This window comes from Procambarus clarkii, chromosome 31, assembly GCF_040958095.1.
Source record: "Procambarus clarkii isolate CNS0578487 chromosome 31, FALCON_Pclarkii_2.0, whole genome shotgun sequence".
In the NCBI taxonomy this organism is placed as follows: domain Eukaryota; kingdom Metazoa; phylum Arthropoda; class Malacostraca; order Decapoda; family Cambaridae; genus Procambarus; species Procambarus clarkii.
Window position 1 is genome coordinate 15305895 of NC_091180.1, and position 14638 is coordinate 15320532.

Genomic DNA, 14638 nt, shown 5'->3' on the forward strand with positions numbered 1-14638 from the left:
AATTAGTTAAATTCTGAAATTTTGGAATTTTTGAAACTTTGCCATTTTCTGTGTTATGTTTTGTTTTCATGCAGGTTACAATGCTGAAACTAGGTTGAAGGGTTATCTTGTATGTTAGATTTTGTAAATAAATTTTAATAAGAATGAGACATTGTGAATGTTGTATGAATGAATGCCATTCATGTAAGGTACGAGATTGAAAGCTGTACCTAAAGCATTGCTAACACCACCCATTCTTACTTTCTTATAAATAATGGAAGTGCAGGGGTTTATACAGTAATGGTCACCAGTTCTAACTACATGGAACAAGAAATACACCTTAGGGTACAATTTTACAAAAAAGGATTTTATTTAACAAATACTAGTTTTCCTCACACTTAGAACGGGGGGGTTGGGGGGGGGGGGTTACTTGGATTCCCCGCAGGATTGATAGACAAAAAGGGGGGGAGGGAGGTTCCTTCTCCCTCTACAACCTGGGATTTAAGGTCATTATTCCACTCCTCATAGGTCACTACAAAGGGCCTGGGTTTACAAATGGATATACAATATAAATGTGGATGTGACACACAGCTGAGCACATACACCTGAATTAACAACACACCACTCTCCCTACACACAGGGTTCCAAAAATCCTTATTTCCACAAATCCCTATCTCAAATTCCTATTATTTCCACATTCCTATGAACATCTATAATACTGCACTTATCCAAAAAAAAAAAAAAAAAAAAATCTTCGCGGCAGGGGATCGTATTCCAGGGACCATAGGATTAAGGACTTGCCCGAAACGCTACGCGTACTAGTGGCTGTACAAGAATGTAACAACTCTTGTATGTATCTCAAAAAAAAAAAAAAAAAAAAAAAAAAATAATTTGTTGGAGACCATCCACAACACTGGTCTTGTTCTCACTGCCTCCCTCTCCCAAGTGACTGATAGGGGCTTACGCATGTCCCTGCCTGCCTGGTTCCAATAATGTCCCATCCCTATACATGTCGTACACATTTCCCAATACTTCATTTCTATGCCTTATAACCGGTGGGAGCTCGGCCGACCGGGGGAGCCGGTCAGCCGAGCTGACAGCACGCGGGACTTGTGATCCTGTGGTCCTGGGTTCGATCCCAGGCGCCGGCGAGAAACAATGGGCAGAGTTTCTTTCACCCTATGCCCCTGTTACCTAGCAGTAAATTAGGTACCTGGGTGTTAGTCAGCTGTCACGGGCTGCTTCCTGGGGGGTGGAGGCCTGGTCGAGGACCGGGCCGCGGGAACACTAAAGCCCCGAAATCATCTCAAGATAACCTCAAGAAATCATCTCAAGATAATGTTCCAGACTGTTTTTCTACATTTAACTGTTTTTTCTCTATATTTTCTTGCATTGAATCTGCTTTTTCTTAGCCATTTTATCCCTTTTGTTTACATTTTTTTTTAGGGGCCGGCCATTTTTTTTTTTTTTTTTTTAGGAGATTACATTTTCCTGTTGAGATGATGCTCTGGGCATCTGAAAGGCGTCAGAGTTCCAGACTGTTTTTCAACATTTAACACTGCTATTTCTCCCTATACAAGGGTCTCTCTTACATTCAGGCTCCTTTATTGTACTACTCACTTCATTCTCCTATCACTCATTACACCTTAGGTGTTTCCATTTTGATGTAACAGATCCCATGTATTAAGGACTTGCTACCTCATATGACATCCCTTTCCCCATTTTCATTCATCAGTTCAATTGACTAGCAATCTAAGAATCTATAAAATTCTCAATTTCATTTGTCATTTCATGTCATTTTAATATTACTTTTTTCTACATTGATCTTGATCGTCAACTTTCTACTCTTGCACCATACTCTCTCAAAATCTTGCAATTCTTTGTTACTTGCCAAAGACCACTACTGTCTCTAAAATATTGTGGTGATTTAATTATTCTGGGCATTTTTTTTTATTCATGTACCTAGAGTTTGCAAGTCTGTCAAATTTTTGTATTGAAGAATGCAAATTAAGATTGTTTTCTTTGCAGGTTGCTGGTCCACAGAAGCTGCCAGTCATGTACCTGATTGACTCCATCATGAAGAATGTTGGTCAGGATTATATTAAGCTTTTTGGCCACAACATCATAAGCACATTTAGTTGTGTTTTTGAAAAGGTAAGTTCAGATTAGGTTAATTTCTATAATTTGCTTGAGGCTTAAGAGACCAGGGTACATGGGAATTCAAAATTGTTCGATTGGAATTAAAATTGAATGGTTATGTGTACTGCATAAGACCTCCAACTGGTTCCAAATTCAGGTTCGTAGCCCAAAAGGAAAGAGAGAAAAGTATATACTGTATATGCAAAATTATTAAAAAATAAACATCTTCAAAAAGCCCTATCAAATTTGACATTCTACACATATGGCATTTTTAGTGTACTGAACTATCACAATAGCCTTTTAAATCTTCATAAGTGTCAACTCTGTTGACATTTAAGTCTGCAATAGTCTAATTTGCAGATATAGAGGACACAGCAAACCTCCACACCGATATAAAATCTTTCAATGGGCCATAGAAAATAGCATGATGTTACCTTACCTTGAGGTTACCTTGAGGTGCTTCCGGGGCTTAGCGTCCCCGCGGCCCGGTCGTCGACCAGGCCTCCTGGTTGCCGGACTGATCAACCAGGCTGTTGGACGCGGTTGCTCGCAGCCTGACGTACGAGTCACAGCCTGGTTGATCAGGTATCCTTTGGAGGTGCTTATCCAGTTCTCTCTTGAACACTGTGAGGGGTCGGCCAGTTATGCCCCTTATGTGTAGGGGTGTTATGTGTGTTTAATGAGGATAAGTCCCAATTACTGCATTATGGAAAAAACTGCAACATGAAAGCAGAAACCACATATAAAACAGTCAAACCACACTATTTTAATAAAAAAGCAGTGTGCATGTATAAGGTTTAAAAAAATTGTTGGAAAACCTTACTTTTAATGAACACAAAGTTGCTGTCACAACTAAAAGAAAATTACTGGATAACAACAACATTTCAAATGAGAGATGGCAAGCATTAATTCTCTCTAGAGTAGGATTGGGACCGACTAGAATACCTAAATCTGTATCTTCTTGAGTGCAGGCTGGATAGATGCATAATATCTCTGCATTCTCCCTCGTCTCATCACTATCGACTTGATAAGGGTCCAGGACTGGCCGAAATGTCGCCTTCTCTTTAATTCCTATTCAACCTTTCCTCGTCCCCACTCACATAGACTTATTCGGCTGAAGGCAAAGAGTTAAGCTCTTCTTTAGTAAATACAGAGATAAAATATTTATTAAAAATACTACTCATCTCTTTGGCATTATCCTTTATCTGACCTGTCTCAGTTTTTAATGGACCTATCCTTTCTCTAATCTTTGTTCGACCTCTAATGATAAGAGGTGTACTGTACAAGTGGATGAATGGACATACATCAAATGATACATCAGTACAATGTGACATACATAAAATGTGATACATCAAATGAACAAATCCACAAGGGCTGTGATTAGGGTTTGAACTTACGTCCGGGATGATCCCAGGCACGCCTTAGTCAATTGTGTCATGACATGGTTAAAAGAATTGCAACCGGGAATGCCACTGCTCTCACACGGATTCTTTTAACCATGTTGTGGCGCAATCAACTAAGGCACGTCTGGGATCATCCCAGACGTAAGTTCGAACCCTCATCACGGCCCTAGTGAATTTGTTTACCTTCAAAGGATGAAGGTTTACCTTTCAAAGGATACCTGATCAACGAGGCTGTGACGCACGTCAGGCTGTGAGCAACCGCATCAAAGAGCCTGGTTGATTAAACCAGTAACCAGGAGGGACATTGATCCCTGTAATCTTTAACAGGTAGACAGGGAGGGTGTAATATTGTTGCACAATAACAGCCTCATTCAGAGCTAGAGAAATTACTGACCTGATAAATATGCAAAGGTCTTTTATTGCCTTTGCACATTTCAGCCTTCCTAATGAGCAGAACCCAGATTGTAATAGTCAACAAAACACAGTCCCGAAGGTACTGTATTTGCTCCGGTACTTTTTCTCATCCTTTCAGACAGACAAGGGTACACCTTGGAGTTACCTTGAGTTGTTTCGGGGCTTAGCGTCCCCCGTGGCCCGGTTGTCGACCAGGCCTCCTCGTTGCTGGACTGGTCAACCAGGCTGTTTGACGCAGCTGCTCGCAGCCTGATGTATGAATCACAGCCTGGTTGTGTAGTGGAAGCGTGTTGAACAGTCTCGGGCCTCTGATGTTGATAGAGTTCTCTCTGAGTACCTGTTGTACCTCTGCTATTCAACGGGGGTATTTTGCACAACCTGCCATGCCTTCTAGTCTCATGTGGTGTTATTTCTGTGTGCAGGTTTGGGACCAGCCCCTCCAATATTTTCCACGTATAGATTATTATGTATCTCTCCCGCCTGCGCTCGTGAGAATACAGATTTAGGCATTTTAGTCGGTCCCAGTAGTTTAGATGTTTTACTGAGTGGATTTTGGCAGTAAAGGATCTCTGCATGCTCTCCAGGTCAGTAATTTCTCCAGCTTTGAAAGGGGCTGTCATTGTGCAACAGTATTCCACTAGAGAGCACTAGCGTCTTGAAAAGTATCATCATCGGTATATCTTCTCCAGTGTGTAAGGTTCTTGTTATCCAACCTGTCACTTTTTTGCAGTTGTGACGGCTACTTTATTGTGTTCTTTGAAGGTAAGATCTTCCGACATAGTACACCCAAACAGTCTATACAGTCTATAGTAATGTAACATCCTTTGCAGATGACATTAGGATTTTTGTGAGGGTAGACAATATAGAGGACACAGCAAATAAGAATAAATGCCAGCTACTGCACTATGGAGAAAACGAAAATATAAAAACTAAAACCCCACACAACTTGGTCAAACTACACTGTTAAAAGAAAAAGCAATGTAAACTATTTGGGAATAATCATAACCGAAGACCTTACTTTCAAAGAACTAAAATAAAGGGAATACAGTATCCACTCGATTTAATGACATGTATGGGCTGTACCCAGGTCATAAAATCCGGGACTTACCACTTGGTTGGTTAGCTTGTTCCCTGACTGGTAGGTGGGTGGGTAGGAAGTAGGCTGGTTGGATGGATGGGTAAATGAATAACTGGCAGGTGGACTGGCTGGCTAGTGGGAGGGCAGGGTGGGTGGATGGATTGGTTGCTAACTGGCAGGTGGGCAGGATTCAGGCAGGGTTAGCAAGTGGGCGTCTGGATGGATGTATTGGTGGCTGGTTGGTTGGAAGGCGGGTGAGGTGGGTAGGTGAATGGGCAGTCAGTCAGGTTGGCAGGAAGACCGGCTGGGTTAGTGGGCAGGCTTGCAGGCAGGCAGATGGATTGGTTGGGTGGGCTGGCAGGCAGGCAGGCAGACTGGCTGGGTGAGTGGGCGGGCGGATGAATTGGTGGCTGGGCGGGTGGATGGAGGGGCTGGGTGAGCAGGCTTGGTGGGTTCAGGTGGGTAGGCGAGCGGAGACTATCACAGGTGGGACTAAAGAGCCAGAGCTCAATCCCCGCAAGCACAAGTTCCGGCGACTTATCTGTAATTGCTTAAGATATGGCAGTGGTAGTGAGGTGATGGTGATATGGCAGTGATAGTGAGGTGATGGTGGTACAGTGAATTAGTGGCAGCACAACACCACAGTAGTGATGGTGGTGGTACAGTGAACTAGAGTGGCAGCTCAACACCACAATAGTGATGATGATGGTACAGTGAACTAGAGTGGCAGCACAACACCACAGTCCACAGTCAGGCAGGCATTGGGAATGCCTGCCTGACTTGACATTGGGAATGCCTGCCTGACTCGTGAATGCCTGCTTGACTTGTAATTACCTAAGTGTGGTTACAGGATGAGAGCTACGCTCGTGGTGTCCTGTCTACCCAACACTGTCTTATAACGCTTTGAAACTACGGACGGTTTTGGCCTCCTCCACCTTCTCACCTAACTTGTTCCAACCGTCTACCACTCTCTGCAAAAGTGAATTTTCTTATATTTCTTCGGCATCTTTGTTTAGTTAGTTTAAATCTACGACCTCTTGTTCTTGAAGTTCCAGGTCTCGGGAAATCTTCCCTATCAATTTAATCAATTCCTGTTACTATTTTGTACGTAGTGATCATATCACCTCTTTTTCTTGTCTTCTAGTTTTGGCATGTTTAATGCCTCTAACCTCTCCTCGTAGCTCTTGGCCTGCCTTCAGTTCTGGGAGCCACTAAGTAGCATGTCTTTGCACCTTTTCCAGTTTATTGATGTGCTTCTCAAGATATGGGTACTGTACCACACAACTGCTGCATGTTCTAGCTTTGGCCTAACAAAAGTCGTGAACAATTTCTTTAGTATTTTGCCATCCATGTATTTAAAAGCAATTCTGTAGTTAGAAAGTGTAGCATAGGCTCCTCGCACAACGTTCTTTATGTGGTCCTCAGGTGATAGTTTTCTACCTAGAACCACCCCTAGATCTTTATCAGAATTCTTTAAAGATTTCTCACATAATTTATAGGTTGAGTGGGGTCTCTGTTCTCCTATTCCACATTCCATAACATGGTATTTATTCACATTAAATTCCATTTGCCAAGTGGTGCTCCATATACAGTACTTGTTTTGTCCAGATCATCATGAAGGGCATGACAATCATCTAAGTTTCTTATCCTTCCTATTATCTTAGCATCATCAGCAAACATGTTCATATAATTCTGTATTCCATCTGGTAGATCACTTATGTAGACAATGAACATCACTGGTGCAAGAACTGAACCCACTGGTACTCCACTTGTGACATTTCTCAGTCTGATACATTGCCTCTGATTACTGCCCTCATTTTTCTGTCAGAAAATTTTTCATCCATGTTAGAAGCTTACCTGTCACCCCTCCAATATTTTCCAGTTTCCAGAACAACCTCTTATGTGAAACTGTTCAAAGCCTTTTTTAGGTCCAGATAGATGCAGTCCACCCAACCATCTCTTTCCTGTAAAATCTCTGACTCGATCATAGAAACTGAATGCTGTTCTCTGGAATTCTTATTGTGTCTGGTTCTCTGGAGATTTCATTTTGTACAAACACACTTTGGAACTTTTTGTTTAATGTTTCACACATTTCCTTTTAATTTTCCATGTATCTGTCCCCCCATTTTCAACCTCTGAATATTATCCTTTACCTGCAGCTTGCTTTTAATGAATTTATAGAAAAGGCCTGGATCTGATTTACATTTGTCTGCTATACCATTCTCAAAGTTCCTCTCTGCCTCTCTCCTTACTGACGTGTAGTTGTTTCTTGCATCTTTGTATCGCCGGTATATTTGGGGGTTTGGCATCTTCCTATAAGGATTCCATGCTTGTCTTTTGATATCTGGCTCTCTCCCAATTTCTGTTGAACCAGCCCTGTTTCCTAGGTCTGCATCTCTGTTTTGGTATGAATGTTTGTGCCTTCATCGTATATTTCACAAAATTTGGCATATATCTTATTTACTTCCTTGCCTAGCAACAAGTCACTCCAATTATACCCATGAAATTTTTTTCCAAGTTCCCCATAGCGTCCCCCCTTGAAATCAAGTTTTAACAACTGTTTCAATGTCCCCATTCTCTACTAGATTATATCGCATAGTGTATTTAATGTCCAAGAGGACGTGATCACTTTTTCCCAAGGGAGGAAGGTACTGGATGTCAAATACCTCTTCTTCTTTCCTGGTGAATACTAGATCCAGTACTAACAGAGCATCCCTTCCCTCATTCTTGTGGCCTGCTTGACGTGTCGATATATGAATGTCTCCAAGATGAGGTTAACAAATCTGCCTGTACAAATGCCCTCTTAGGCCTCCCAGTCTATTGCCTTAAAGTTGAAGTCCCCCAATACCAACAATCGGGATTTATCTTTGTAAGCTCTTACCATAATCTCTCTCATGACCATTATGAGGTCCTCTCGTTTGTTATCCAGTTCTTATTTTGTCCATGTGTTGCTTGATGGTGGGCTATAGACATTTAAAATTATCATCTTATCATATTGATTCCAGACCTGCAATGCCATTATGTCAATATCTCAAAGGTTTTCAATTAACTCTCTTACCTTTAGGTGTTCTTTCACCAGCAATGCCACTCCTCCCTTCCTAGTTTTCCTGTCATGTCTCCAAACTGAATAGCCCCTTGGGAATACAACCTCATTTAAAATATTTTCAAGTTTCGTCTGTTAATGAGACAATTTTGGAACTTATATTATATAGCTGAATTATATCCTTTAACTCCAATATTTTTTATCTCACTCCATCACTGTTGGTATATACTATTTTCAGGAACATGTTCCCCTTCCTTTAATGATTTTGTTGCTTTGTCCTTATGTACCATTTCACAAGCTTTCCAGTCCCTGAAACTTTGTAGAAAAAAAGAATTCCTTTCTCATTTCTATCCCCTTTTAGATGTTTTGCTCCAATAAGGTTCATTTTCAGCTTTTCTCTGTCCTCTTTTGAGAGGTCTTGTCTTATTGACCAAAGTTTGCTATCCTCATCACATTGCAGTTTTCTGGTATTCCGAAGCACTTCTGTCACATACTTCACTCCATTAAACGTCACCCTTAAGGGGCGGTTCATGTCTCTCTCATATTTTCCAATCCTCCTAAAATCACTGACATGCTCCTTTGAATTTAGGCCTTCTCCTAATCCTACTAATTTTTCTGATTTTCATCTCTTCTGCTGCTCGGTCCACCTTAGATGAAATTTCCATCTCTAAACATCCAAAAGTTATTATGGACTCACTTCTATCTGCAGTGTTTTGAATTAGTTTACTGTTGGTTACCAGTTCTTTCCTAATTGCTTGCCTAAGATCCGCTTCTTGTTTGTAATTTCTGGTTTTGACTTTCAAACACACTTCTTCGATTGTGTCTCTCTCTTTTGCAACTTGTGCATACGTCTCTTTTATTTCTTCTTTATACTTTTCTAGTTCTTTATTAACCTCATCTATTTGAGTTGCTAATGAAGTTTCTCATTGCATCTCCTTGCCTAACTCCATGTTAGCCCTCAGGGTCCCTTGGAGTTGTTCACCATATGAGTATTTTCTTGTTTTTTATCTTGAGATGATTTCGGGGGTTAGCGTCCCCACAGCCCGGTCCTCGACCAGGCCTCCTTTTTGTTACACACCCCCAGGAATCAGCCCGTAGCAGCTGTCTTAACTCCCAGGTACCTATTTCCTGCTAGGTAACAGGGGGCATTAGGGTGAGAGAATTTTTTTGCCCATTTTTTCTCCGCCTCCACCGGGGATCGAACCCAGAACCTCAGGCCTACGAATCCGAAGCACTGTCCCCTCAGCTGTCAGGCGCCCATTTCATTTCTTAATTATTTTGTTAATTACATTTTTTAATTTCTTCAAATTCCCTACTCTTCACTTTCCATGCCTCATTATCCTTTACTAGTTCCTTGATGTGTGTGTTCCTCTTGTATCCTTACCTTATTACTCAAGCTGGTAATTTCCTTACCTTGCTGGAAAATACTTCCTTTTAAATTACAAAACTCAACCTTGAGACGTTCATTTGCTTGTTCTAATTTAATTATCTTTTCTTCATAATTCTTTAGTATGATAATTCCTCAATAACACTAACCTGCCAAGAAAACCACCTTTCATTACATCTTGTTGCGAGAAACCTGCAAAACATTCCTTTGTTGGGGTACTGTCCTTTCCTGTGGTGGTGGCCATCTTTGTTGACATTATGCTGTTTTGAAAGATCAACTTTTCTAGCAAATATTTTTAATTCACAGACTTTTAATTCACAGACTTCTTATCTACTGGTTTCTTTTTAAATTCCATACACCTTTATGTATTCTGGGACACCACTTGCAACCCTCACTCTACTCCCAACACTTAGATAATTTAAATAATCCTGGAGACTGCAGCAGTGTGACTTCTCAATGTGATGCCACTCACCTTGTGATTGGGAGTGCCTGCCTGACCTGTGATTGGGAGTGCCTGCCTGACCTGTGATTGGGAGTGCCTGCCTACCTGCCTGACTTGTGATTGGGAATGCCTGCCTACCTGCCTGACTTGTGATTGGGAATGCCTGCCTGCCTGACTTGTGATTGGGAATGCCTGCCTGTCTGACTTGTGATTGGGAATGCCTGCCTGTCTGACTTGTGATTGGGAATGCCTGCCTGCCTGACTTGTGATTGTGAATTCCTGCCTGACTTGTGATTGTGAATTCCTGCCTGACTTGTGATTGTGAGTTCCTGCCTGACTTGTGATTGTGAGTTCCTGCCTGACTTGTGATTGTGAGTTCCTGCCTGACTTGTGATTGTGAGTTCCTGCCTGACTTGTGATTGTGAGTTCCTGCCTGACTTGTGATTGTGAGTTCCTGCCTGACTTGTGATTGTGAATTCCTGCCTGACTTGTTATTGTGAATTCCTGCCTGACTTGTGATTGTGAATTCCTGCCTGACTTGTGATTGTGAATGCCTGCCTGGCTCGTGATTGTGATTGCCTGCCTGGCTCGTGATTGTGATTGCCTGCCTGGCTCGTGATTGTGATTGCCTGCCTGGCTCGTGATTGCCTGCCTGGCTCGTGATTGCCTGCCTGACTCGTGAATGCTTGCCTCGTGATTGTGAGTGCCTACCTCTGACTACATGCTGCATAGCAGGATCAGTGAAATCTGAAGGGAAAATGTAACCGCTGGTCTAGCGAAGGCACAGTTGTCACAACAAACATAATACTGGCCTCCAGTTTAACGTGTCGGACTCTGTAAACAGGACTTAATGGCCAATGGCTCGGTAAATAAGGCACCAGTTAATAATCTAAAATTCGGTTGTTAGAACTGACGAAATGTTAGAACATATTTACTGAATGGTAAATAAGGTCTTTAAATCGAGTGAATACTGATATAGAGAACATATGGGAACTATTCCCGTTTCAGACATGGTATAGCACCTAAGCTATTGGGATTTCCTCAGAGCTCTCCAAATGTACTCCTTAGTAAGGGGATGAGAGAGTTATCAAATAATATACACATGGAAAATGCTGGAGGGCCAGGCCATATCATACTGGAGTGAATGATATGGAAGGAAAAGCAGAATAGGGCTAGTGAAGAACAAAGGTGCAATAAGCACAGAGGAACACTGCATGCACATCAGAGGGCCACGGTTGTTCACCATCCTCCCAGTGAGCATAAGAAATATTGTCAGAACAAACATGGATGCATTTAAGAGAGAACTGGATAGTTTTCTTTAAGAGCTGGACTAGCTGGGTTGTAGTAGATACGTGGGCCTGCGGGCCGATCCAAGCAACAGCCTGTTGGACTCTTCCAACAGGCTAAGATAGTTGTCAAGGAATCTATTAGTAATATAATAATAATGACAGGCATCCATCCTGGTCAATTTTATTGTCATTATTAGCTGAAAAATGAGATTATAATTTATCATTAGCTTAAAGTTTATTGGCTGTTGGCTTTGCTATAAGTATTCTCTTTTTATCCTTGGCAGGTCGATGAAAGGACCAGAAAGAAGCTTTACGAGCTGAGACACACTTGGAATGAGGTATTCCCAAAGTCTCGCCTGTATGGGCTGGATGTAAAAGTACAGTCCTTGGACCCTGCGTGGCCTCTACCAACAGGTTTGGCGATGACTTCCCAGTCGACCAGCAAGCCCAATATTCACATCAACCCAAACATCATCAAGGTAAGCATCTCCGAAAGTGTAAAAATGGATGCCTGAGGTTTTGATTTTCATGTTTTAGAAGAATGCATCAAGATGATGCATTCTTAAAGATGGTGATTTGATGACATAACACATGTGGTTATACATGTGGCAAGTTTTATCATGGTAGGAGTGCACTGTATTTTGGTATTTTATGGAAAGAAGGATTTATAGTAGAGAACATTGCAGGACTAGAGAGCAGTGTAAAGCAGAGAACTGTAAAAACAATTCATAAAGTTTTTATTGAAATTTGTTTTTGCTTAGAAAATGCACAAAGGCACGTTTAAAGTTTTCACTATACAAAAATGCTGTATAATATTAGTGGTCAAAAAATAGTAAAAATTGGCTTATGTTGGATGAAGCAGAAGCAGTGTGTTGAGATATTCTGTTCAAGCTGGTGTCCACTGTTCAGTACTGCATTGGCACTGTATTGCATATATTATTGCACCATATTGCATTGCATGAGAATTCAGTCATTTTAAACTGTTATGAAATAGTGGGTTAGGCAGCATTTCCCATTGTGTATGGGGTTTTCAGAATTAAGTTGGGAGGGGGAGGAACACCTGGAATTGCACGAGACATTTCGTACAGGGTGATTTCGTACAGGCAAGCATGCTTTTGGATGTAGGAGTCGTGCACAGATGCAAACAGATGCACCACATACACCTCAACAGTCCCTTCCCTTCCAGCCCCTTCTAGGAAACAGGAGTAACTTGAGCTTAAGTGATAATTAAGAGGTAACAGTAGAAAAAGGAGTGATAAATTTGGCCAATTAAAATTGGTATTGAACACCAACCACCAACTTCTTGTTTGAAGCGAAGGAAACCCATCTATGAGGCACAGTGTCTTAAATTAAATAGTAAAGTAATTATGGATGTATTAAAAATATACAATAATACGAGTCTAAAAGTCAGGAACTGTGTTTAGTTTCCACAAAATTTTTCTGATGAACATCCTGTGAGAAGACTTCAAACACCCTTCATAACCACAACATGTGGATATAGGTAGTTGCAGGTTTTTTTTGGGGGGGGGGTCTACCTTGTGTAGCTTCCGGGAATCAACAGCCCCGTGGCCCGGTCAGAAACCAGGGCTCCCGGTTGATCGTCTGGTCAACCAGGCTGTTGGAAATAGCTGCTCACAGCCTGACATATGGATCACAGCCTTAGGTATTCTTTGGAGGTGTTCTCCAAAGTTATGCTCCTTACTTGTAGCATAAGTGTTAAAAATTCTTGGGCGAGTCACAGGAATTTTTACCCACTTGGTTTTAATTAATTTTTCAAGTGTTTTAACTACCTTGTTAAGGATACAGGCCTATAAGTAAGAGGATCTTTACTGCTACCATTTCTGTAGATTGGAACTGTTTGCTTTTTTTCTATATATCTTCTGTTACATGTACACAAAGCTGACTGAAAAATCAACTGAAGTGGTGTGTTGAACTCAAATGAGAATTCTCTCAAAACCCCAAGGTGAAACTCCATCTGGGCATTTTTACCCTCTGATTTTTACTGTTTCTTCACCTTGTCAGTCAAGCTGGTAGTTTCCTCCTGCTGCTGTCAAATATTTCTTTTGAATATAAGTAACTTTCCTATCAAACCCTCAAATATCACTGACCTGCCAAGGAAACCTTTATTTGTTTCTTGTTTAATGAAACCCTTGAAGTATTCATCACTTGTTGGTGCTTCAGTGGACGAATGAATCGAGTCTGAATTTTTTTTGTTTTGTTTTGGCACGTCTTCTGCCTCTGTTAGGCATCACCTTCTCATTCCTCAGATTTGTATTGTTTTATTAACAAACTCTACTCCACTTTGTATTGCTGATCTCTGTATATTTATGGTATTGGGAACACCACTTGCATACCTCACTCCAACACTACCACCCCAGGTAAATGGTGTGATGCACTTGCTGTTCTCTGGACTGTATATATGTGTGTGTGTGTGTGTGAAGTATTTAAAAATGACAGTGAAGGCCAGAGGTGCTAGACCAAGGGGAAGTACATCGTGGAGAGTTGCAAATGATGGGCCGATCTTTAACACGAGCGATGAATCACTTAAGTCAGACCATTGCTCAATTAGATAGATGTTCATTGTCAAAATATTGTTTGAATAAATAATTGCAAACGCCTTTTGCATACATCTTAAAAAGTATAAATTAATATCGTGTCAAAACTTGATTCATTAATGGTCGATCATTTATTATTTGTTAGTTTAAACAATTGCAGTGCATTATTTACAGTCATAATAATAATAGCCTAATATGTAACCATTGTGTACTGTAAATGTAGAAATTAAATTATCTTTAGAAATTCAGTGATTTATAATTTTTTACCGTTGTGGCTTGAGTTAATGGAAATAAAAAACTAATATTTTTCAATTCGAGAAGTGAGACTTAAATTGGCAGAAAATAGTGCATGAAATCAGAATGAGACAATTCAAAGGATGAACTATTATTCAGTACGGGTTACTCTTGTTTGACAAGTTTGCTCCTGATCTTTTCATATCATATTTGAGACAATTGATAGTGGAAAGATTGCAACATTGTGTACATTAGCAAAGCTTTAGATACTGTGCTCTCACGAAAAGTGGAGGCGGTTGGTATTGGGGATGCTATTCTAAGTTAAGTGAAGTGCCATAGGGATTTCACTGTCCTGGGACTTCTATTGATTACCGTTTTTCGATGCAGAATATAATTCTGATTTAGATGCAGAATTAAATAACAGTATATGGAAATTTGCAGATGATACAAAAATAGGGCAGGGGTTTTAAATTACTTCAGGACAATTTAAATAGGCTTTTTAAATGCGTGAAAGATATGTAAATGCAGTTTAATGCTAACAAAATAGATTAAGTACAAAATAGATTCATTGACATGTATGGACCCGAGAAGTAATGTACAAATGACAAATTGTTGTGGGGTTTCCTATGAATTAAGATGGTGTATCTAGAAATGGCCAATAATTATCCTTTTCAG

At 40.8% G+C, this 14638-nt stretch overlaps 1 protein-coding gene across 1 annotated transcript in view; it reads left to right on the forward strand.

The window, feature by feature from the left end:
* LOC123758648 (pre-mRNA cleavage complex 2 protein Pcf11) overlaps positions 1–14638 on the forward strand; it is a 113992-nt gene that overhangs the window by 30695 nt on the left and 68659 nt on the right. The window contains exons 2-3 of the mRNA XM_045743174.2: positions 2008–2133; positions 11459–11653. Coding sequence (XP_045599130.2) covers positions 2008–2133; positions 11459–11653 — 321 coding nt within the window. The remainder of the gene's footprint in view (positions 1–2007; positions 2134–11458; positions 11654–14638) is intronic.